The 24,686-nt window shown below is 43.4% G+C and overlaps 2 protein-coding genes across 2 annotated transcripts in view; one reads left to right on the forward strand and one right to left on the reverse strand.

Moving 5' to 3' along the window:
* SYN2 (synapsin II) overlaps nt 1-24,686 on the forward strand; it is a 172,173-nt gene that overhangs the window by 129,011 nt on the left and 18,476 nt on the right. The window contains exons 5-10 of the mRNA XM_059663610.1: nt 3,783-3,872; nt 14,383-14,445; nt 14,827-14,969; nt 19,486-19,560; nt 20,042-20,144; nt 21,494-21,643. Of these exons, the coding sequence (XP_059519593.1) occupies nt 3,783-3,872; nt 14,383-14,445; nt 14,827-14,969; nt 19,486-19,560; nt 20,042-20,144; nt 21,494-21,643 (624 nt within the window). The remainder of the gene's footprint in view (nt 1-3,782; nt 3,873-14,382; nt 14,446-14,826; nt 14,970-19,485; nt 19,561-20,041; nt 20,145-21,493; nt 21,644-24,686) is intronic.
* On the reverse strand, nt 1,316-12,693 carry TIMP4 (TIMP metallopeptidase inhibitor 4). The gene is made up of 5 exons (XM_059663608.1): nt 12,163-12,693; nt 10,928-11,025; nt 10,360-10,474; nt 6,851-6,975; nt 1,316-6,207 (listed from the first exon to the last, which is right to left on the reverse strand). The coding sequence occupies exons 1-5, from the start codon at nt 12,299-12,301 to the stop codon at nt 6,010-6,012; spliced, it is 675 nt and encodes a 224-aa protein (XP_059519591.1). The 5' UTR covers nt 12,302-12,693; the 3' UTR covers nt 1,316-6,009.

Here is a 24,686-nt window from a genome sequence, read left to right on the forward strand (position 1 = left end):
CTGCCGAGAGTCAAGGCACTGGTGGCTGATTTTGAAGTTCCTGAACCCCAAGCCTCTCCGCCACTCAGGGAACTGGAGGGGATGTTTTAACCAAATAGATCCATTGCCTCTGCTCTTGATCTTTTTTTTTTTCACACCTGAACTCACAGTTTTCCTGTTCCCTTGGAAGCCAGCAAGATCTGACAGTATAAGAGAAAAAGCAATGAATGAGGAGTCAAAAGATCTGGGAGCTGTTGTGGTTGAGGAGGGAGGTTGGGTTCCCAACCTCTACTTGTTCAGCCTTTCCCTCTGTGTGGCCTGTGGCATCTGGAATCCTAGTATTATGGGAACAGGCTAAAAGAGTTGTGTGCTTCGAGTGTGTTGCTATTTGCAGAAGAGCACATATGAGGCCTTCACCAAACTTCTTTTCTGAGGTCCTCCCCTTTCTACTTAGTCATGTGCCCTTCCTTACTACACATATGCCCTAGTCCTTCCCCCATCCCTTCAATACCTATTAGAATTTGGCTCCCTCATAGTCACACAGGGTGAGTCTGCTATTATCAGCTTTTTCTGGGTGATTTCACTAATCAGCCTTCTGACTAAACATCTCCCTATGCTATGTGTTTTTTTTTTGTTTGTTTGTTTTTTTGTTTTGTCAACTAGCAATAATAGTAGTACCTGCCACCAGTTTGCTAGCCTGGGTTGTTACAATCTCCTACTATTTGGGGTATCTTATAAAAGCTGGTTCCCTGCTTTATGTTTCAAAACTGTGCCAGAGGCCAGGGAGGGGAAAAGCAGAGAGCCTGTGCCTAGGGCTTTGCCCCTCCAGGGATCAGGATCTGGTGAGGGTTCACATTCTTACCCATTCACAATCCCAGCACATTGCTTTTGGCATTGCATGAGAACAGCAGGGCTTCCTGGCTAGACACCAAGTTCTCCCTTCATTTTTACTCAGCAGCTACCATAATAATGGCATTTTATATATTGTCCTCTGCCTGTTAATGGGAGTGGACAAATTTGGTGACTGTGAGGGGAGGGGTCCCCCTGAGATGTGGCTTTGGTTCATATTTTCTTAAATTTCTTTATTGTGGGTATCCTTGGTGTGAGGCCTTAGTTGGTTGGAAAACGTCTACCTTACATCACTGCGTCTCTGAGCACATCTGCTATCTCATAAATTGGTCAGGACAGGCACACTTGGATTTTGGAAATAGAAGTGGACTTATCAATGAAAGGAGCATTCCAGAGAAAGCAAGAACATCTCCATACCATATTACTACACATTTACCTGAAATTCCTATCACACTTTTTAGGTTTTTTAGAGACACATGCACTAGGGTTGAATTAAGTGTTTTATTTCCAGGAGGGATGAGGGCAAATTATTAAATTCAGACTGATCTTGAAGTCCCATTTCTTCCAGAAAGTCTTTCCTGATTCATTGGTTAAGCGGTTTCAGTGAACATTATCTTCCTATTTGTTGCCAATATCACCCCCAGGTCCCAAATCCATTCTTTTGTCTATAGATAAAGGAACTAACCCTTATCAAATATTACGTTGGTTTAATTGGTGACTGTGTGCTTGTGACTTAATCTAAGGTTCCAAGAAGGCAGGGGTTAGATGCCAAGCCCAGTATCTTGAGCAGACAGGACTACTGGAGGTAAGGTTGAGAAGGGTAGGGTGAGCTACCAGGGACCCAACTAATGCCTGGGAACTGGCTACCATTTTAGTCTTGGCTGTCCCAGGACTCTGTGAGTGTGCCGTGGGGCTTTCTGGCATCAGTGTGGTGCCTGTGTAACTCTCCCACATGTTGGGAAGATAGGGACCCACATGCCTTTGTGCTTTGCCAGGGCGTGGGCTGCAGCAGGACAGAGGTTGTTAAGCAGAGCTGGCTAGGGATGCTGAAGGGCCTTGGGAGCTGATGCAGAGCAGGAGTCTAGCCAGATTGAGACTTAAAGATCAGATCAGGTGGTGGAGAGAATCAGAGAGGGCAGGATAGGTATGAAGCATTGGTCTGTATAGTCAAAGCCAGTGAAGAACCATAGAGTGGTGAGAGCAGCAAGGTGCAATGAAGAATGCAGTGGGAAAGAAGAGACCTGGCAGCCTCGATTCCAGGCATGGTCTGGGAGCCAAGGCTTTCCTTCACTTCTCTAGGTTCAGTCTCCTCACCTGTAAAATGAGATGTTTAGTCCAGAGCTCTCTAAAGTCTCTTTCGGTAATAACCTCCTAGGGGCTTGCGCGTCTGTGAATCATGCTTTCAGTCCTGGTGGATGTTTAGAGATCTAGAGTCACCAACCAATCACTAAGGAAGTGATTCAGAAATTTCAACATTTTCCAGCATTTCAAAAACAATAACAAAATTCTCTTTTCCCACAGAAGGACCACAAGAGATGATCACTTAAACTGCAGTTTGATGATGGAGTTTGGGAGGAAATATAATAAAAGATGTTATTTGTGGTAAAAAGTTTGAGGAACTGATCAAGTTCATTTCTCTCATTTTGTATATAAAGAAAATGAGGCCTGGAGAGGAGAAATCATTTGCCAAAGGACACCTAGCAAGTTAGAGGCAGAACAAGAATCAGAAGACTCCAGTTTTCTAATAACCCAGTTCTGAGCTTTTATTACTTCAGCCTCTTTCCCCCCAGGCTCATGTGCCAACATCCCTTATAGAGAACAGGATCTAAGCTTTGGAAAAATGTTCTAGCTTTCATTTCTCTGATAAATAGAAGGCAGGTTTGATCTGGCAACTTTTCCTTTTAGCAGTTCCAGAAACTGGGGCTTAGACTGTGAAGTAACCCAGTAGCACTAGAGGAAGGATGCTAGATTACCCCTGCTGCCAATGTACTGGGGATAGGTCTGTGGGGTGTGTGTGAATGGATTGAGTAGGGAAGTAACCTGTGTTTCCTGTGTGAAGAGCATGGTTTCTGCAGAGACTGAAAGGCAGCTACTTGGAGGAATAGAAAGAGTTATGAATTGAGAATAAAGGGATTTAACTATGAATCTGGCTCAACCATGTGACCTTGGGGAAATGATTTGACTGGGTCTCAGCTTCTTCACTTATAAAATTGTGGGGGAGGGGAGCAGAGGATGCTAGATATTTGCCAAAGGCCTTTCAACCCTGACACTGTAAGTATGCATACTTCACCTCTTCCTCATGGAGCTGTTCTGGTTTCTCATAGGGGAAGGGGCTAGTTGAGTTCAGTTCTTAGATGAGTAGTAAGTCCCACAAAGACTGAGTCTGTCTATCCTATATACCAGGACCATTAAAATCTTCCTGAAGAACAGCTTCATTCATTACCCCCTGCTCAAACTCTGATTACTTCATACTACCTCTAGGGAAAAGATACTGTTTCTTTGCCTGGCATTTAAACTTCCAAGACTTGGCCCATGTTACCTATCCAGCTTCATCACTTGCCATTTCTAGAGATGCAGGTGTTTAGAATTAGAGAACCAAATTTGAATCTCAGCTTCACTTCTTTGCAGCTCTGTGACTTTAGGCAACTTTTGTACCCTCTCTGAGTGTTATGTGTAAAATGAAGATGATAAAGTACCCAGTTCCTCACTTTAATATGAGGCTTCAATGAAATATCATTAAAATTGAGTAGGTACTGAATGAATGTTAGCTCACTCTCATTTTCTCAGTTAAAGAATATGTTCCTTGAGAATAGGAATAGTACACCTCTTTTATATCCTCAGAGCACAAATTCCTCAACAGAGCAAATGCTCAATAAATATTTTTTGATAGATTGCTGATTTGTCTGTTCTATAAGTTGTCTAGATAAGCTGAAACATTTGTTTCTCTTTTACAGTTTGCCCAGCTGGTGGCCATCTACAAGACATTGGGAGGAGAAAAGTTCCCACTAATTGAGCAGACATACTACCCCAACCACAAAGAGATGGTAGGTGATCAGGTGGGGACTTTAGTCTCTGTTATTTCTACTCTGAACTTATTCACATTATAACTGTGGGGCTCTGAAGAGGGTTTTAGTATCTTAACCCCAGTTGGAGCTGAACTGCAGACCTGCTTTGTGAGGCCAGAGTGGCTGTATTTTAGCTTATAGTCCCTTGTCTCCAATATCTGGAGACAGAATAGGGAAGAGCAGAAACAAGGCATTTTATCAAGCTGAGAAAATAACAAACTTATGGACCAGTAATCAAAAGATCCCACTTTTTGGATTCTAGCCCTGGCCCTGCCACATGTCATTGGACTAGTTAAATTTACTCACTTTGTGTCACTTTCCCAACTGGAAAGTCAATTATTCCTAACCAGGATCTCGAATTTGGTACAAAATTTAAGTAATAGCCTTCTGGGAAAATGTGAAGCATCCCTCAGATGTCAGGTGTTATTCCTGCTATTATTACCAAGGCCTTTCATTCCCTTGGCTTTGTCAAGATTGTGAGAAGACTGGGTTAACATTATGCCTTCTCTGAGGCCATCCTAGGATATCAGAAGGGGCAAAGAGATGGCATGGTTGATTGGTTTTTCCTCCATGGAGACCTGGAGCTCACTTCCTCTTCTTCCCCCTCTACCTCCACACCCTCTGCCCCAGGCCTGCATGGTTAGTTGGTGATCATGCTTAACTCACCAATGGAGACTCTCTGCCATAGCATCCCACTTGTACTCTGGGACAGAGATTATGTTTGTTACCCTCTTACTTCCTTCTCAAAAAGGAACTACATTTGTACCATTTCTGTGAATCAAGAGCCTTCTTCTGGCATATTGTGCATGGCCTTGCTTCTCATCAAACAACATATAGAAAACAAATAACAACAACCTTGAGCCTTGAATAGAACTACCTCCTTAGAGGTAGAGCTTCCCAGGGAGAGGCTCTGGAACTTTAAGCTCTTGTCCTTAATAAATCCTTGAGACCAACATCAGGGCTTAAGAGATCTATGCTTGGAGTTCTCAGGGAGTCCAATACACAGTGGTAAGGGGACTGAGTTGAAGGAAGGATGGGGACCAAAGCTGGATTTTTTTTTGCTGTAATATTTAGCAGGGCTAACCACAGAATTTTTTTGAAAAAATTGCAAAGTATATTGTCTATCTACCATCCTTTCCCCCCAAGAGCCCTTGTGTTATTTCTCTCTTGTACTCTATCCTGAAATTTGCCCTCCAAAGAAGACCTCCTGAGATCTCTCTGAGGTGTCAAAATCTAAAGGAGAATTTCAACTCTAGGCTTTTCTGGCTTAAAAAATAGTTTTGAAGTAGGAATGAAGACATTAGTAATCTAGTAGAGAAGGACTTTCTAAAAGAAACATAAAAGAAGACTTATGGACATCAGGTGAAGGTATTAATGATAGTTAACCTGCAAAGATAATACCTAAGTCTATTCTTATCCAAAGAGGTGTGCTAGGGGGCCAGACACTCTGCCAGGAATGGGACAGAGGAGATTACAGCGTGTAGTGGGAGGTTAGGCCATTGTAGGTCTCATATTGAGTGAGTGATTCTATGCCCTTGCAAGTCACTTCCCCAAACCAATGAAAGATTAAGAGAGGATCAAGATGAGCTGAGATTGGAGTAGAGGATACACAGCCATACTATGTTGGTCTTTTCATTCTTCCAAATCAGCCTGTTTATGATACTGTCAACCTGTCTTCTGGTGTTGTACATCAGATAGCTACACTATCTCATATGAATAGCATTCACCATTTCTTCACTATTAGATCAATTAAGGTAAGAGAAAATACATTTTCCTAGAGAGAAAAGGGAATCGTTCTGGCCAGAACTATTTTGATTCTAATCCAGAATCAGAACTTTCAGTAACAGATATTGGCTAGAATAAAAAGGTTTGGGAGGCAGGAGAGAAGGGCTGAGGGCAGGATACTTTCCCTAGCCTTTGACATGTTTGGGCTGGGGTTTCAGACACAAGCTGTAACATACCCTAGCCCTGCTCTAACACTAGCCAGGCTGTCCACTTGGTACTTCCCCTTGGCTGGCAGCAATGAGGCAAGTGGTGATAGCCAGAGCTCTGTAGAGAGGAAGAACTGGCTTGGTCTTCAGAACTCCTGAAGGAATGTGGTGGTCATTGTTCTTTACTAGGGCTGGATTATGTCAACAAACTCCTTCCTGAGGGGCAGGCGTCCCTGGTACCAGCTGCAGGTGCCATCAACATGCTTCATGCAGACATAATGCCGGGCCTGGTACCCATAGAGTTTCCGTTCCAACAGCCAGTCTGTCCAGAGGCACTCGTTGGGGGCCGAGATGGTACAGGGCACTGTATAGCAGGTGGTGACCTAGAGTCATAACAACACAACATCAAAGTGAGTAGGGTGTCATTTTTCTACAATTTTTTTTTCAGATTCATATACATCCTTACAACCTAGCTCAAATGCCCTTGCCTTATGAAGTCCTTCTTAGTCTCTAAAATTCCCCAAGTTTTCCTTCCCCTTTGTTTCCCACATAGTTTTGCCTCTCTAATGGCATTTCTGGAGTCAGACAAACCTGGGGGTCCTTACTCTACCACTGACCTTGAGCAAATTACTTTCTAGAGCATTCATTTCTTTAAAATGGAAACCTTAATTATTCATACATTTGTTATAAAGACTACATTAAAATATTTATAAAAATAAATTGACCATTAGAGGGCCTGATAAAGAGTAAATTCTGTTAAAATGGTAGCTATACTATTTCAGTTTGCCTTATATGATGCCACCTTCCTTGCCAAAATGTTAAGTACTTTGAGATCAGGGACTATGGATCATCTTGCTTTCCCATCTCTAACTTTATACAGTACCTGATCCATGGCAGATCTCAAGTATACTATAGTAAATGAATAAATGCATGCATGAAGGAAGAAGTACCATCAGCAGGTGCCATTAAAGGTGAGGCTGAAAGGCTCAAGACCCTCCCCCCCCAACCCCCCACCAAAGACCTTACTTGGCAGCCACAGTTCAGATGGTAGTGGTGATTCAGACTTTCTTTTTGCAAAAAAGATAGATTCTCCCAGGGCTCAATGTAGTTGCACAGATGGATGAAGACTTTTCCATCATTGAGGACCTGACCTACAAAGGGAGATAGAGGAGAACCCAGCATGAGGAATATGTTTGTGAAATTCCAAAAGCCTGGATCCTTGAAGAGCCCAGGATTGCAGCCTCTTTAATGTGTGTTTTTTTGTTGTTGTTGTTTTTTGGCTTTTTTGTTGTTGTTTTTTGGTGGCAGTGGTGACATAAGACTCAATTAAGGGACCAAAAAAATCTCTATAATCTTTATATCAGAGATTATGTTTGTACAAAGGAAAGTTGTGGGATAAAGGCCTTTTCCTTTAGTGTGATGCAGAAAAAACATGGGCTATAAAGGGAGATTCTTGGTGAAACCCCTTTCTTTTCTGTCATTTACTAGATGTGTGACCTTAAGAAAGTCATGTAACTTCTCAACTGGACGTTGAGAATGATAAGGTTATTGTCAGGATTAAATGAGAGAATATTTGGTAAAGCTTCTGGCACAGTAGTAGGCCTATAGAAGATGCTCAATAAATAACAGGGCCCTTCCCCTTTCTAACGCTTCCCAATATTTACATAGGCCAGTCTTCTGCTCCATTGATACCTATATTAGTATGTCTTTCTCCTTCTCTATGGGAAAGTGCCCCTTCTTTACTTATTAAATGATTTCCTATCTTCCAAAGACCCTTTTCAGTACCACCTCATCCCCAGAGCCATCCCTGACCATGCTAGCTCACATCTCTTAGAACTTTAGTAATTCATATACTTACTGAGCAACTACTAGACCTGGTACCATGAATGCAGAAATAAATATGGTAGGATCTTTGATCTCAAGGAGCTTAAAAACAAGTAGGTCAGACAGATAAATAGGCAAAAATTACACTGTTATCTATACTAATAAAAGCCTAGGTGGTCCTTGCGCCCTTGCACAACACTCTCACATCATCACAAGATAGCCACCCCCATGTCATCACAAGATGGCTGCCACAAGATTGCCGGCAGGGGAGGGCAGTTGTGGGCAATCAGGCCAGCAGGGGAGGGAAGTTGGGGGTGAACAGGCTTGCAAGGGAGGGCAATTGGGGGTGACCAGGCTGGCAGGGGAGGGCAGTTGGGGGCCATCAGGCCGGCAGGGGAGGACAGTTGGGGGCCATCGGGCTGGCAGGGGAGGGCAATTGGGGGCGATCGTGCCAGCAGGGAAGCAGTTAGGCATCAATCAGGCCAGTAGGGGAACAGTTAGGGGGCGATCAGGCTGGCAGGTGGAAGTGGTTAGGGAATCAGTCAGGCAGGCAGGTGAGCGGTTAGGAGCCAGCAGTCTCGGATTGTGAGAGGGATGTTTGACTGCTGGTTTAGGCCCAATGCGGGATTGGGCCTAAACAGGCAGTCAGACATCCTCTGAGGGGTCCCACATCTTTTATATAAACACTAGAGGCCCGGTACACGAAATCCGTGCACTGGAGAGGGTGCAGGCTGGGCTGAGGGACACCCCTCAGTGTACAAATTTCGTGCACTGGGCCTCTAGTGTTTATATAAAAGATGCAGTATAAGAACAAAGGAAATCACAATTATCTCTGTCTGTGGAAGGGGCAGGGGGCAAGGAAGCTGTCTAAGAGGAGATGATGCTCCTGTTGAGCTTTGAAAGGATGGTTAGTAGTTTACCTGCCAGACAAGTTGGGGGAAAGACTTCTGGACATTGGGACTTCCTGTACAAGGTGGAGGGGCACAGCCCAGCAGAATACCTTCTATAACTGCAAGTAGTTTACTTTGGCTCTGGGGAAAATGAGGGGCTGGAAACTCAGTGATAAGTGGCAGGAGACAAAACTGGGGAGGTCAGCAGTGTTATGGTCACAAAGGACTTTCACCATTAGGCAAAAGAGTTTGTGACTTCTCTTGAAGAGCATGGACATCACTGATGACTTTTCACTAGACCTGTGTTTTGTCATTTATTTTCATCCTTGGTTAGATTTGACCTCCTTGAGGGCAGAAAGCATGCCTCCTGCTTTGACTGTTGCACCACAGTGCCTAGCAGTGGGCTAAGCACACAGAAGGTAGGTACTTAGGAAGGAAGGAATGGCCTCATCTGCTAGTCCTGGGATGTGGAGGGCTCAGTGGCATGCTCTGCCTCTGCCTCTCTCATCCAGAGGCTCCCAGATCAGCACAATTCCACATTCTTAGAGCTGGGGAGCCCCTACCAGTGTGTCCTTCAATGCTTATGAGTTCTCAAGAGTCAAGTTTGGACTATGAGCTCTTTGAGGACTATGACTTGTGACTGAGTCTTCACTCTCCTGTCCAAGGCCTGGCAGCAAGTAGGTGGTCATTCATTGCTGAGTGGATGGACAGATAGTGGAATTTCTCCTTATCTGCTGTGTTTTTCTTTTCCTTGCCTTTCTAAGCATTTTTCATCCTTCAGGGCTAATTTAGATCTCACTTACACAATGAAGCTTCCCTAACTGTTTATAAGCACATAAATATCTTCTTCCTGAACTACAAAATACTATAGTATAGCATTCATTCACTTATAGAGTCATAGTTTTATGTGGTTCTTTAATTGTTCTATCCCAACCAATTCAGCATGGAGTTTACCTGCCAGACACGTTGGGGAAAAGACTTCTGAACATTGGGACTATCCTGTGCAAAGGTGGAGGGGCACAGTCCAGCTGAATACCTTCTATAATTGCAAATAGTTATACCTGGGCCCAAGTTCGTGGAAACAAAACCATGTTAGATTCAAGGCTCCTGTTAGAGTTTGTGCTTTACTCTACCCCCTAATAGAGCCTGGGCTGTGAGTTAGCCACACAGACTCACTATGAGTCAGGAGTATGATCCAGTGTGGCTGTCTGAAGCTAATGCCATCAGAAGCTACAGTAACTATAATGTGTGTGTTGAGGGAGAGGGGATCGCACACACAATTTTCCTTTACTATGTGAAATTAAGACTTTTCCTGTGGCGTTGTGTTCAGCCCATTGTCCTGTACTATCACAGGAAAGGGACAGGGACAATATCCCATTGGAGAAGATGGCCAGCAGACCTGAAGTTAGAGTGCTTGCATCTATTGTCCTCAGGCCTCTGATGCATCATCATAGAGCAGAGGGCAGAGCTGAATCCACAAAGAGCAGTTTCCGAGGGGCAGACTTGGGCTCAAGATACCAAAAATCTTATGCCAATTAAAACTGTTTGAAAATGGAACCAGCTACCCTAGGCTGTGAGAGCAACCTGTTCCTAAAATAGTGAAACAGTGGCCAAGGTCACTGTAATGAGTATTCTTGCATTGAAAGGGAGATAACCAAGGCCCCTCCTGATTCAGAGGTTGCCTCTTAGTAACACAGCTCTGTTTCATACCCAAGAATGTGTTAGCTGCTCAGCTTGCTGCCCAAGGGCAGCCCTGGCTCCTCCTTGGCTGCCTTCCTTAGGGCAGAGACTACTGGGGCCATTTGCTGCTCTTTAACTTACCAGTCAAGAGATACTGCTTCTGGCTGTTTGCTTCTAGTTTCACACCACAGAGGGAGGAATCAAAAGGTGTATAGATATACTGAATATCCTTGACTTTCTCAAACCCTTTAAACATCTGAAAGACAATTACAAAAAAGCAGTATTATATTAGGTCAATGAGTGAACTTTATATTTTAACAGGGAAAATTTCTCATTCTAAAAAAATTTCTCAGTCTAAAGAAATTAAGCAAATGTCTAGTTCAGGATTTGATGCACACAGATGGCCTAACTGGGTCATTTCTCTTTTTAAAAAAAACCTTGGTTTATTCCAGTGAGAGGGGAGGTACCTCCAGAAGCCCCATGCACAGGCAGCTATAGGGTCACTAGAGGGACATTGAGGGTCTGTCCTGCACTGTCATTCAGATTCTGTGGGCCCTATTCCCAAAATGTCATCCACTTCCACTTTAGCATCAACATCCAGGATCACTGAGCCAGACTGCCTGACCTATAAGCGCCACCCTTCCCAAAACACACCCCCTAACCCTCCCAAAAGCCCAGAAGGTAAAAGTGCTATACTGTCCCCATGTACCTTTATCTGTTTGATTTCATACCGGATCATTTTTTGAGTGTCAGCAGGATCTGCACTGGCAGGAATTACCTTCTCACTGGAGATCTTGGCCCGGATCACTGCATAGGAAGCAAAAGAGGGAACCTTCACCAACCTGTGGGGGTAATTTGGGATCTGGATGGCCTGGGGCCCCTGGAGAATTTTGTAGGAGAATTCTGGATTGTGAGGAGGAGGATATGAGAGAGTAGGGACCTGGAAACTCCTGCGCAGGCAGGCCTATTAGGTCCTACAGTCTCTACACTTTACTTGCTAGTTTTGAGTCTAGCTAGCTCTTAGACCAGGGACTGGGGGTGGGCATCAGGATAGAGGAGGGAGAAGGAGCCCATTGAGGGTAGGTCAATGTGGTCATCTGTTGATGTAGCCCAACGCCTAAAACAGAGCCTGCCCAGAGTTTTGGTATCTTGAGCCCAAATGTTTATTGAATTAATAAATGATCTGACCCTGCACAGAAGTAGCTCATCTTTTGCCATTTGGTAATTAATCAAAAACTATTCATGAAGTTCTTCCTCTGTGCCTGGCCTAACACTAGGTACCAGGTCATAGATGTGATTAAGACAGGGTCCTCTCTCCTGCAGAACTCTTGGTCTAGTGGAGAACACATTTGCAAACAACAGCATAGTATAGAAGGAGCACAAAAATGTTAAAAATGCCATAGTAGCACCAAGGAGTCAGGAAGGCTTCAGAGAAAAGGGGATACCTGAGTGAGACTTTGAAGAATGAATAGGTGTTTGCCAGGAATTTATAGATGGGGGGAAGGGCATTCTAGGGAGAGGGAAGAGAAAGGGTAAAAGATGTGTATTGGTGTGAGTGTATGATGGCTCAGTTATATGTAGGCTTGGACACAGGGAGGTTTATAAGGAAAGCCCAACTTCCTGGCACTGGCTTTCCCCTCCCCCCATCCTGTAGTTCAGAATAATCACAGGATAGTTCCAGTGACTTGTTTAATGACAGTAGGCAGGGGTGAGGGGGCCGCTATGGAGGCCCCTTACACAGTCTTAATTTCCTTACAAGTCAGCCAAGCTCTGCCCCTGCAAGGTTGCTATGGTGCCGGCCTTGCCCATCAACCCCAACCGGAGGCAGCTGGTGCAGGATTTGAGCTCCTCCCATTCCCTCCAGACTACAGGTCTACAGCAATGCCCCGTACTAATCACACACAACCACCCCCAGCTGTGTACCTCCCAGGCCTCCGGACTCACCAAGCGAGGAGTGGCAGACATGCTGCTGGGGGTGCGAGGGGGCGCAGCTGCACGCCTCGCCCAGCCCTGGCGGCCGCAGCAATGCCAGCAGCCGCAGCAACAGCGCCCAGCTCGACACGGTCTGGAGGCTCCGGGGCATGACACTGCAGAACCCCGACTAAGCCTGTGGGGTCTGTCAGATCAAACAGACTCTCCAGGGCACTTTCAGAACGCCTCACGCCCCTCGCCCTAGGCTTTATGAGGTGGACCTAGGGCCAATCCCGCCCTGTGGGCTCCGCCCGCCTTTGGCTGTAAGCCACCCGCGGCTACAGGACCCACGGCCCTCCTGACTGGCAGCCTCAATAAAATGAAGAGGGAAGCCAGGAGAAGCCCTTAGCTTCCATTTCTGTGCCTGAGCAATTAAGCCTCCCAGAAGTGGAGGGAAGGCACTGGGAGAGGGGATGGTGTAACGGCAAAAAGAAAGCACAACAAAGACAAATGCAAGAGGCAGAAGACCAAGGGACTGTGATTCAGGCAGAAAGAACAAGAGTGAGGAGAGGCACAAACAGAAAGAGTGAGACAGGCAGAGTCATCGAGAGGCAGACAGAATTACAACAGGCAAAAGACAGTGACAGAGAAGGACGAACCCCTTGCTGAGCTGCACACTGGGAATGAGACAAGCTTCTCAGGGCTTCTTTCAGCTGCAGGAAGTGTTTTCAATGCCCTATTTAGGAGGCTCCAAAGCAACAGTAAACAGTAATGGAATGAGACAGAGAAAGTTGGGGTGTGTGTGTGTGTATGTGTGTGTCTTGGCTCTGTCGGCTGGGGGGTGGGGAGAGATGTCAGAGAAAGCAGCCAGTGCTTTAGAAACCCTTTCCCATACCCAGAGCTTCAGACTGCAGATGGCTGAGGACAGTGCATTTGGTGTGAGCTCAAAGCACAGAGTATCTCATTACCTAGCATAAACCTGGGACCTCAAAGCCTCTTCAGATAGTAGCCTACTGATTCCTATCTCATGTTGCTACTCACTGGAGAGACCATGTCTTATACAAGGTGAGGGCAAAGGTAGGTTTGGAGAGTAGGTCTTTTAAGTTTTTATTATTTGTCTGTTAAAATACAACTACCTCAAAGTAGAATTTACCCTCATAAGGATCTCTTTCAAATTACAAACATGTTGACTTTTTTATGTCAGCTCTCTTCCAAACCCCAAGCTGGGCAGAAAGAACATACTAGGCCAGTGATGGCGAACCTTTTGAGCTCGGCATGTCAGCATTTTGAAAAACCCTAACTTAACTCTGGTGCCGTGTCACATATAGAAATTTTTTTATATTTGCAACCATAGTGAAACAAAGACTTATATTTTTGATATTTATTTTATATATTTAAATGCCATTTAACAAAGAAATCAACCAAAAAAATGGGTTCGCGTGTCACCTCTGACACGTGTGTCATAGGTTCGCCATCACTGTACTAGACTGTTTTGTTGGTTGAGCTTGGGGTGTTGGTGAGCAATGAAGAGACTGTGAAATGTGGAGAAAAGACAGGTTCAGTATAGGAAAACTAGATGTTTGAGCAGGAGGGGAGAATACTAAGAGGGACATGACAAAAGGGAATTAGATTCCAAAGATATGTTCCTTTTGTAATTATCGTTTACTAGAGTACAATTTGCATACAGTAAAATTCACCCTTTCAAAGATGCATTTTTTTCACCCTAGCCGTTTTTTCTCAGTGGATAGAGCATTGGCCTGTGGACTGAAAGATCACCTGTTCGATTCCGGTCAAGGGCACATGCTAGGGTTGCGGGCTCCATCCCCAGTAGGGGGCATGCAGGAAGCAGCCGATCAGTGATTCCTTGTCATAATTGATGTTTATCTCTCTCCCTCCCTCTCCCTTTCTCTCTGAAATCAATAAAAAACATATTTTTAAAAAGATGCATTTTTTCCAATTCTCCAGTCCTGCCCTGTGTTTGTCTAATGCAGAGAAGATTGAAACAATTAGTTTTAAAGATGTAGAGTACCAAGTAGGAAAACAGAGTTCTTATAGATCTGCCATTAACATGCTGGGACCTTAAGCAAGTTACTGTCACTCTATGGGCCTCGGTTTTTGTATTTGTAAAACACATAGGTTGGACTAGTTTTTTAAAAGGCCCTTCCAAGGGTGTTCCCAAGAAAAATATTTGTAACATTTCACAGAAAAACAGGCACACTCTGACCAATTCATTCTTTTCTCCTCTGCTTTCAGCTGACATTGCCCACATTCCCTGTGGTGGTGAAGATTGGCCATGCTCACTCAGGCATGGGCAAGGTAAGGCTGGGGCCTGCTGTACTTTGGAATTGAGGCCAAGAAGAGTACTTTTCAGAGAGTCCGGTCATGGACTATTCTCCCTCTGTTATTGATTAATTCTTCCATGATTTGGCTCCTCTGAAACCATGAGTGTTACCCAAACAGGCCTTTTCAACAAGCCGAGTGTAGGCCACCTGCTTGGTCCATTGGGCCTTTTGCAGTAAGTGTAGCTCCTGAGCCTAGGAAGGGAAGCTGGAGAGAGGACTCTCCTAAGATGTGGCACTCAGGCTTGCAACTGGAATGGAAACGTCTTGATGGGTTTGGAGGCCTTGGATCCTTGTGACTCTCAGTGTGTATATGTGTATGTCTCCTTTTTTCCTCTCTGCCTTGCTCCAAAATTAGGTCAAAGTGGAAAACCACTACGACTTCCAGGACATTGCTAGCGTGGTAGCCCTCACCCAGACCTACGCCACAGCAGAGCCTTTCATTGACGCCAAGTATGACATCCGGGTCCAGAAGATAGGCAACAATTACAAGGCTTACATGTGAGTGGGGTGGGTTCCCAGCAGATACTCTTCACTTTCTCCTCAACTCAGAGGAGAATCCGAGCCTCCACTTAACAGCCAGTACTCAGTTAAACCTCATCTGGCCCACAAGGCAGAGAACAGAGAGAGGGTGCCATTAAGTCAGGGAGTCTTAGCCTGGGTTCCTTTCAAGTCAGGGAGGAGTGGGGGTCCATGAACTAAGATGAGAAATAACATTAGTATTTATTTTTATTTGCCTTTAAATGAAATTGAGCATTTTCCCTAGTTATGAATGAAGACAACAGGCTATAGTAGCAGCAGTAGCATGAGTGACTTTGTCACTACAGGTAATCACAGAGGTTCTTGTATTTTTATACAGTTGTGACAGATATCTCTAAATACAATTACTGTTATCACTACTAAAGAATCATGGTAGTTATTGGACCTGCCACTACATTTACCCCTGTAAATATATTTGTTATTTATAAAAAAAATTTTTACTAATCACAGATTTGTTTGTTTAATATTTTGGTAACTATTTTGATAATTACTTTAAATAATTGAATTTTTTATTGTCCTGTGTACTTTATTTTATACATTTACACATCTTATATTTTATAATTGAAAGGAATCCACATGCTTCACCAGGCTGCCAGAGCACAGAAAAAGTTAAGAAGCTCCTGATGTAAATATATAGCCTTAGAAACACTATAGAGCCATTAAAAGCCTAGTTGTTATGAGAATGATGACTTTTCTACATAACTGTGTCCATTTGCCAAATGGAAAGTTAAAGGTCTCCACTATTAGAATTTAGAAAAAGAAAAGACTTCAAGACTACCAAGTCTTCCATAATATACTAGTACATAAGAATGCAAATGGGTTATAATTCCAGTTTTGGCAATCTTAATCTCCCATTTTTAGAAAAAAAATTAGGTAGTTTTTTTGTTTGTTTTTTTACAAAGACAGAACATTATAGTATATGAATTTGATCTTTGCTACTCATGACTTCAGCAGACTTCAGGTTTGAATAACTTCCCTTTTCTTTATCCATCATTTCCATTTCTCTTCCTTCATTCCCTTTTTAGTATTTCTACTTCCCTCCCCTGGAATAGTAAGGAGCCCTTTCCCTGTACTTCCTTCGTATCGCTATAGTTTAGCCCTTTTCACACATGTGATTTGAATCACTCTCCTCTGATCTCTCTGAGCAGAAATGTTAGAATCACCTCTGCAGAACCACTGTCTTATGCAGCAGTAGGTGCATAGTGGGCACCCAATAAGTATTCAGGGAACAACTCTTATAGAGAATTGAGGCATCGAATTTTTTTTTCTTTATTGACTGTATTCCTACTTTTTGAAAGTTTATAATTTTTACTTGTAGTCTTTCTGCTTCAGAAAGGAATTTAGGGTTGCTTTAAAATTATGCACAATGTAAGAAGGGATAATTTAAAATACCATTGTAAAAATACCATCTAAAGCAGAAAATTAATATATTCAGCCAATAAGAAAGCAGATTTCCTATCTTTTAATGTTAAAATCTCCTAAATAAACACAAAATTTTTGACAATGAAGCTAGAGTGTCTTTATCCTTAAAAAGGAGACACACCACATTTTTAAGGGTTAGGGTTTCCAAAAGCAATTTAAATGAAGCATAAGAGAATCCCAACTATTGATAAAGGGTGGGCAACCAGAGCAGCTTTAGAAATTATTTACTTTTTTATTTGCAGGGGACAGACAGTTATTTGGCTCTTCTTCCCCAAACTTTTGGCTGTCCCTTTGCTCTCAGAAGAAGGAATTGGCTTGGCAATAGCCAAGATAAAGTTTGAAATTCTTTCCTTCTCCCTCAGTTCTCACCCTAGAAATCCAGGGGCAGACATATTCGGTGTAAAGAAGGTGCTGTTCCTGCCCCACTCTCACTAGGCAATAATTGGGGTCCTTTTTGTGGAGGTCAGATGTCCTGCGAGTCTCGGTGTCCCCTTTGTTCCCACATGCCCCAGGTCGCCTGTATGGATCTGTGCCATGCATCCTGTTATTAGAGAAAGGTGTGAAGTGTAAGGGACATTATTATTGCTCTTTCAAAGTTTCTGACAACCCTGTTATCAGAAACTATGTACTATGGCCCTGTTCTAGGGACATGGAAATGAATAACTCTCTGCCTCTGCCCTTGAGGAACCCAGCCTGTCACAGGGACACACTTGTAAAATGCCAGTGTTAGGAAGGCAGTGTTGTTTTCATATGATCTGTCTTTGTATTGCTACTCAGATTTTTCAAGCCACTCCACTGTGAATTGCTTGTTTTTTTCTGAGCTTGTTTTTTCTGAGTGGGGTGTAGAGGTAAATGTAGCACAATGAGGGAATAAAGAGACCTGGATTTTTATCTTATATCTACTTTGACTAGACATACAATCTTGGACAAGTCATCCAACCTTTGAGTCTTAATCTCTTTGTAAGTGGAAGCAAGAATCCCAGCCTATTCACAACAGGGGGCTTGCAATGAGGTTCTGGTGAGGGGCTTGGGAAGGAAGACTCTTGGAAAGCGGTCAGTACTAGGAGTGTGAGGAGTTGTTATTACCACATCACTCAATTCACTGCATCTCAGGGCTCAGAAAAACTAGCTGTACTAGGTTTCTCAGTATTTAAAATCAGATATGTAGGGAGGATACTCCTGGAAACTGCTGAGTGGAGACTCACACATCCAATCTCCAACCAGTAGTGAGTGATAAAGACAGCATAAGAAGGTCCCTATCAGTGCCGTGAGAAGGACTTTTCTGTCCCCTAGACCATCCCCATCCTCTTGACTGTATCTGAGTAAAGATTAATAATTAAAAATACATATTTTTGGTATGTTACAGTTTATTTAAAATGATAAAACAACTTTATGTTTACACATGGATAACAGAGGCTCAGTTAGGTGAAGTGATTCACCCAAGATCACCCAGCCAGTCAAGAGCAAATCCAAAACCAGAAACCAGGTTATCTGCCTCATATTTAGCCCAAGACTAGTTGACTCTAACATAGGCTCATAGATGGAGAGTGCAGAGGGCATAACAGAGAACCGGTCCATTTGATGGGTGAAACAACTTAAGCCTGAAAAGGTTAACTGACTTATCCAGAGTCATATTGCTAATACTGCAGGCTCTCAAAAACCAATTGTTGAATGAATGAATAAGTGAGCTAGTACAGAAGCCATTGGGAGATAGTCACAGAACTCTGAGAAGGTTTCAGGATCAATAGAATTCAGTTTGTATATACACTGGTCCCCCTTTATCTGTGGATCCCTGAAACCATGAATAGTATCAACCTCTATATATACTATGTTTTTTTCCTATACCTACATAACTATGATAACATTTAATTTATAAATTAGGCACAGTAAAAGATTAATAATAACTATAATAAAATAGAACAATTATAATAATATACACCAGCCGAAACCGGTTTGGCTCAGTGGATAGAGCGTCGGCCTGCGGACTGAAAGGTCCCGGGTTCGATTCCGGTCAAGGGCATGTACCTGGGTTGCGGGCACATCCCCAGTGGGAGATGTGCAGGAGGCAGCTGATCGATGTTTCTCTCTCATCGATGTTTCTAGCTCTCTATCCCTCTCCCTTCCTCTCTGTAAAAAATCAATAAAAATATATTTGAAAAAAAATAATAATAATATACACCAATAAAGATTATGTGATTATGGTGTCTCTCTTTTAAAATATCTTATTGTACTGTACTCACCTTTCTTGTGATGATGTGAGATGATAAAATGCCTATGTGATAGGATGAAGTGAGATGAATGAGACATTAGTAAGTAATATAAAGGTTCCTTGAACAAAAGCACTGTGATACCACGACAGCTGATCTGATAACCAAGGTGGATACTAAGTGACTAATGGGTGAGGAGCACATGCAGCATGGATACTTGGACAAAAAGATGATTTAAATCCTGAGTGGGACAGAGCGCTAGATTTTATCATGCTGCTCAGAACAGTGCACAATTTAAAATGTATGAACTGTTTATTTCTGAATTTTTTCATTCAATATTTTCAGACTTTGGTTGACCACAGGTAACTAAAACCATGGAAAATTAAACCATGGATCAAGGGGACTACTCTATGAAGTCAGCCCAGATACTTAGTGGATAGGTTGCTGAGTATGCAAGACAATACTATATACCCATAAGTGGCTTACAGACTTGTGGATAGAAGACTTAGATCAAATAACTAAAGTTAAAAATAGATATAGGATTGAAAGTGAAGTACAGGCAGGGTCCTTTAGGGGCTCTTAAGAGATCAATCGCTCATCTGTCTGAAAGATCAGGAAGGCTCCATGGAGCTAGAGCAGTGAGCTGGACTCATAGAGAGGAGGAGAGCATAGCAGGTGGAGGTTTGACAGAGGCAGCCAGGCTCTAGGCTTAGCAACAGGGCCCTGGGCTGTTTGTGGGAGAAGCAGATGAGGAAGGCAGTGGTGAGCTAAAAATATGGAAAATTTTATGCCCTCCTCTTGCTTGGGTGGCTTACTGCCTGTCCTATCCTGGCGGGACCTTGTTGTAGGAGGACATCGATCTCAGGAAACTGGAAGACAAACACTGGCTCTGCAATGCTGGAACAGATCGCCATGTCAGACAGGTGAGTGTAAAAAGGAGTCCAGTCCCTAGCATAGCAAGAAGGGGCCTTCTTTAGATGAAGAGTTATAAGAATTGGGCCTTGCCCAAAGGGCACCTCTAATTAGACTGGATCGATAGAACACAAAGGCCCAAGCAGCCAGTTAGCAAGATCAGGCAGGACTAGGTTATGTGCTAAGTTATGGAGATAAAGACTGGTCATACCACAGAAGCTCCAAGAAAGGAATAGTTACTGTGGGCCTAGGAATAGCCAAGGAAAGGCCACCTAGAGTTGATGAGGCCTGTTCTGAGCCTGAAAAGACAGGTATCTGGAGAGCAAAGCTGGAGGGCACAGAAGATAAGGCAATGTGCTTAATGGGAGTGGAGGGAGGGAGGGCTGGAGAGGGGTCGTGATCGAAGCTGAGGCAGCAATGAGAGTGTGACCAGAAAGCAGGCTGGATGTGAGCTAATGACCCAGCCTCAGGATACCTTCCCATCTCCTCCAGGTACAAGCTGTGGGTAGATACCTGCTCTGAGATGTTTGGTGGCCTGGACATCTGTGCTGTCAAAGCTGTGCATGGCAAAGATGGGAGAGACTACATTTTTGAGGTAAGTATGACTTAAGGAGTACCTTAGTAAGAGACAATCCCCAAGGCTGGAAGCCAGCTCTTGGTTTGATGACTATGTGAATGGCCCGGAGTACATTTAGGTTAGACTCTCCTGGGCCATGGGAAGGTTCCCACATGACACAACCAGTGGATGTGCATAGCAACACACCTTCACCAGTGGGGAGTTATTACTTCCAACCAGCTTGGCTGACCCACACTATGGGTAAGAGATACCAGATCTGGGTTCCTGGGTTCCTAGCCAAGTATCATTCCTCTGGGAAGAATGTAGTGTTTTTTTTTACCATTCTTGGTCTCAGAAGGAATCATTCAATCTAATCTACTCACTTTGCAGGTGAAAAAACTGAGGTCTCATATCATGAACTTGTGCCCAAGGCCACAGAGTGAATTATTGTCTCAACCTGGGCTAGAAATCAGGTCTCCTGGACGCAGGAGATTCTTCTTAGCATCTCTCTGCGCCTTGGAGACACTTTACTCAGTCTGGTCTTCAAACACAACTTTTCTGACTTCCTTTTTCTCTATTAAAGGGAAAGTCAGTGACAGTATGAATCCTTCACACACATTTCTGCCCAGTCTTCTAACACGCAGGAAAGGCTCCTTGCCCGGAGTTGGTGGTATTTGCAGAGAGTTAGTGTTAGGATCCCAAAGTGGGCTACTCCATGGTCTGCTTGACATGTAACTTTCTAGATAGTGAGACCTCCCCTCTCTGGGTGGGCTTCAGTTTTATCATCCATCATTTATGAGAGTTGGAATACATTGTCTGTGATCCTGGGCAGGCAGGCTCTTCCTAAAGTGGGAAACCATTGATCAGGACCTTGAATATAGGAAGAATCATGATTGGAGCAAAAGGGAAGTCATCCCAGGTCATGGGCAAAGGCAGGAGTCTAGTCATTTAATGGTTAGAGTACCTGTGGAGATACAGTTTGTGTGGGTGAAAAGTCAGAGATGAAAACTGCCTGCTTCTAACTGGAGCGTTAAGGGAATGGTCTTCAGTTGTTCCTGGTCCCCTCGCTTGCAAACTTCTGAGCCCTTCTGGTCTATACTCTATCTGGCTCTCTACCTCTCTCCACTCACTACCTTCAGTAACCAACGTTTCAGCCTCATTGAGCACTGGCCTGGGTGAAGATTGGCGGATGCCCATGGCAGAAGTTTGAAGGAAGATGGGACAAAGGTCCTCTTTCTGCAAAGGAACGTGCTTTCAGCTGAAGAGAACAACACCAGCTTTATTCCCAACCTGTTTCTGCTGGCTTAAGTCCTACTTATTCTGAAATACTGTACCAGGCCTTTAATGTCTCCAGACTCTTTTCTAACCTGGGCCTTGTCTTCTACCAGGTCATGGACTGCAGTATGCCGCTAATTGGGGAATACCAGGTGGAGGACAAACAACTCATCACCGAACTAGTCATCAGCAAGATGAACCAGCTGCTGTCTAGGACCCCTGTCCTGTCTCCTCAGAGACCCTTAACCACCCAGCAGCCACAGGTAAACAGCTGGGAAGAGACACAGGAAAGCCAAGAACCATTCCCAAGCCCACTGCTCTAGACTATGGTGGCTCTAGGATGGAACAGAGGTCAGATACCTATAAGCCTGAATAGGATATATGGAATCTTCTCTTCCTTCCTTTCTTTCTCTTCCCTCCCCTCTGCAGGTCTAGTGGGAAGTACACATTGAAGTTGTTGTGGAACTTCAGGCTCTATGGTTCTAGAATGGTCCAAAGGAAGGCAAAGACCCCTGGGCCCAAGGATCTTTAGTCCCATCTAGGAGATACCTCACTTTTCAAAGATATCCCCAAACTCTTCTCTCCACTGAACTTTTGTATAACAAAGTAGTAAGAACTCTTAATCCAAAATCTGAGTCCCAGTCTAGCTCTTCCCTAGCTTTGTGACATTGAGGGGAAGTTACTATCCTTTTTAGGGTTCAAGTTTTATCATTTGTAAATGAAAATCTCTTAGAAATTTTTCTTTCAAATTTTATTTCAAACAGGGAAGTAGAACATAGTAGTGACTTAGATTGTAGACTTTGAAGCAAGAACTACCCAACTTTGTATCCTGGACCCTCCATTTATTAGGTTTGCGACCTTGGCCATTTTTATCTCTTGCTCAGGAGAACTGAACAATAGCACCTATCTCCTAGGATTGTTATGAGAATCAGATGAAGTAGAACACTTAAAATATGTCATAGTATATCAAAGCACTCAATAAAGGTCCCTATTGTTACCTGAGTTTAGCCTGTCCTTGCCACTGAATTATAAAGTGACCTTGGATAGATTTTTCCTATTTCTGTTCCTTAGCATCTTTGCCTGTAAAATGAGGGTTGAACAAAAACATTGCCATGATCTCTTCTAGCAATAAAATTTAGATTATATGAAAATAATCTCTGAAGCATAAATGCTCAGTAACAAAGAGAAAATCCACAAAAAATTGTTTCTATCTCACAGAAAGCATTAGTTCTTTTTTGGTATAAGCCCCTTACTCTATAAACATTAATGTTGCAGCTTAAATATTTTAAGGAGTAATTCATCAGTCAAGGCAGAAAACCTAGTAAGGAATGAGCTTCCCTAAATACAGGGGTTACTGCAAACATCGCTTGTAGCAAAGCCATTCTGGCTCAGAGATAAGCTTTTCTTTGCTCAGCCTCACATTTGAAGCGACAACAGAATATTGTGGAAAGCATACCATGCTGGGACTTAGGACACTCTGTCGTACCATTATGTGACCTTGGGTAACTTCCCATCTCTAGACCTCTCTTTTCTCGCCTATAGAATGGAGCCGAATTACATGATCTCTAGATCCCTTTGAATTCTAAGATCACATGAAACATGGAGTCACCCTAACTGCAAAGTCTGAAGGCACAGTCCTCCACAAGACTGCCTTCACTCCTGACACCAACAGAAAGTTCAGAGATTCCCCCAAACCACCCTCAGATTTGACAATTCTTTGGAAGGATTTACAGAACTTATTGAAAGCTATTATACTTACAGGTATATTATGGGAAAGGATACAAATAAAAAATAAGCCAAGGGAAGATGCATAGGATGGAGTCTGGGAGGGTTCTAAACACAAAAGTTCAGTTGTCTTTAGGATGCATTAGCCTCCTGGCATCCATATGTGACAATAACACAGGACGGATTCCCAATCAGGGAAGCTCATCTGAGCTTTGGTGTTCAGAGTTTTTTTGGGGGGTCTCATTTCATAGACATTGATTGATCAATCATCTGGTAGAACTCAAACTCCAATTCCCCCCTTCCTGGAGGTCAAGTTAATATCATGTGGCCCAAGGAACCCATCATGAGTGACATCAGTATTATACACTATAAGGTGTGGTCTAAGGGGGCCCCCACCATGAATAACAAAGATACTCCTATCACTCAGGAAATTCTAATAGTTTATAGGTTACCTCTCAGGAATGGGGGACAAAGGCCAAATCTCTCTTTGGGTAAGGACAAAGTCTTTATTATATACGTAATTAAGTTAAATTAAATTAAATTAAATTAGCAAATAAATTCTCAAATGCTTCCAGCCCTTTGTGAGCTAAGGCCATGCCTCATTCATCTGTGTTACTACCGACTAGCACAGGCCTAGCCCAAAGTTTATACTTAAAATTAGTTAATAGAGTTAGGGCTATAGTGATGAATGAGATACAGTTTGTGTCCAAGAGTTATTTATATCCTAAATTGAAATCATGACTAAATTTACAGAGGTCATCACCATTTGTTGGATGGTGTCTTGTAATCTCTATTAGCTTCCTCTGAACCTTTTGCCTTCACCCAGGCCACCCAAAAGACAGAAGACAACCAACAGTATGCCATACTTGGCAAAAGCTGAAACTTGGGCTTGAAGTCATGACTATTGGTCATATTTCCACCTCCCATTTCTCCTTGATAATAGCACCTTTCCATTGGTCACGTTTCAGTCATCATGGATTCAGGCCCATGAGACTGTCAGACCAGATTGCCTTTGTATTCCCACTATCACATCTATCAACTTACCTGAATCTTTACCCACATGAAACTGCTTCTAAGGCCCACTCTCTATTGGTGATCTGGATCCCACCATTTTACTTTCAAGTATTCCCTCTGTTCTCCATCTTCAATTTCTCCTTTTCCAGAAGATTATTACATCAACACACAAATATCTCTCACTTAAAAAATAAAAAACAAAGACTTTCCTCAGCTCCTGCTCTCTTCCAGCTACTGCCCCATTTTTCTGTTCCCCTTCACAATAAATCATCTTGAGTTGCCTTAGTCACCATCTTCCCTTTATCATATCAGATTTTCTTTTCAACCCATTCCTATCAGTATTCCACTTCTACCATCCCACTGAAATTACTCTTGTTAAGGTCCCTCCCCTCCCTCCCTCCCTCCCCTCCCTCCCTCCCTCCCTCCCTCCCTCCCTCCCTCCCTCCCTCCCTCCCTCCCTCCCTCCCTTCCTTCCTTCCTTCCTTCCTTCCTTCCTTCCTTCCTTCCTTCCTTCCTTCCTTCCTTCCTTCCTTCCTTCCTTCCTTCCTTCCTTCCTTTTCCCTCTCT

This window comes from Myotis daubentonii, chromosome 14, assembly GCF_963259705.1.
Source record: "Myotis daubentonii chromosome 14, mMyoDau2.1, whole genome shotgun sequence".
NCBI lineage: Eukaryota > Metazoa > Chordata > Mammalia > Chiroptera > Vespertilionidae > Myotis > Myotis daubentonii.

Coding starts and splice junctions, on each gene's coding strand:
- TIMP4 (XM_059663608.1), bottom strand. CDS start 12,301: ATGCCCCGGAGCCTCCAGACCGTGTCGAGCTGGGCGCTGTTGCTGCGG. Junction 11,026..12,162: donor TGTCTGCCACTCCTCGCTTG/GTGAGTCCGGAG, acceptor CTTCCTATGCAG/TGATCCGGGCCAAGATCTCC. Junction 6,976..10,359: donor GAAGCAGTATCTCTTGACTG/GTAAGTTAAAGA, acceptor CTCCCTTTGTAG/GTCAGGTCCTCAATGATGGA.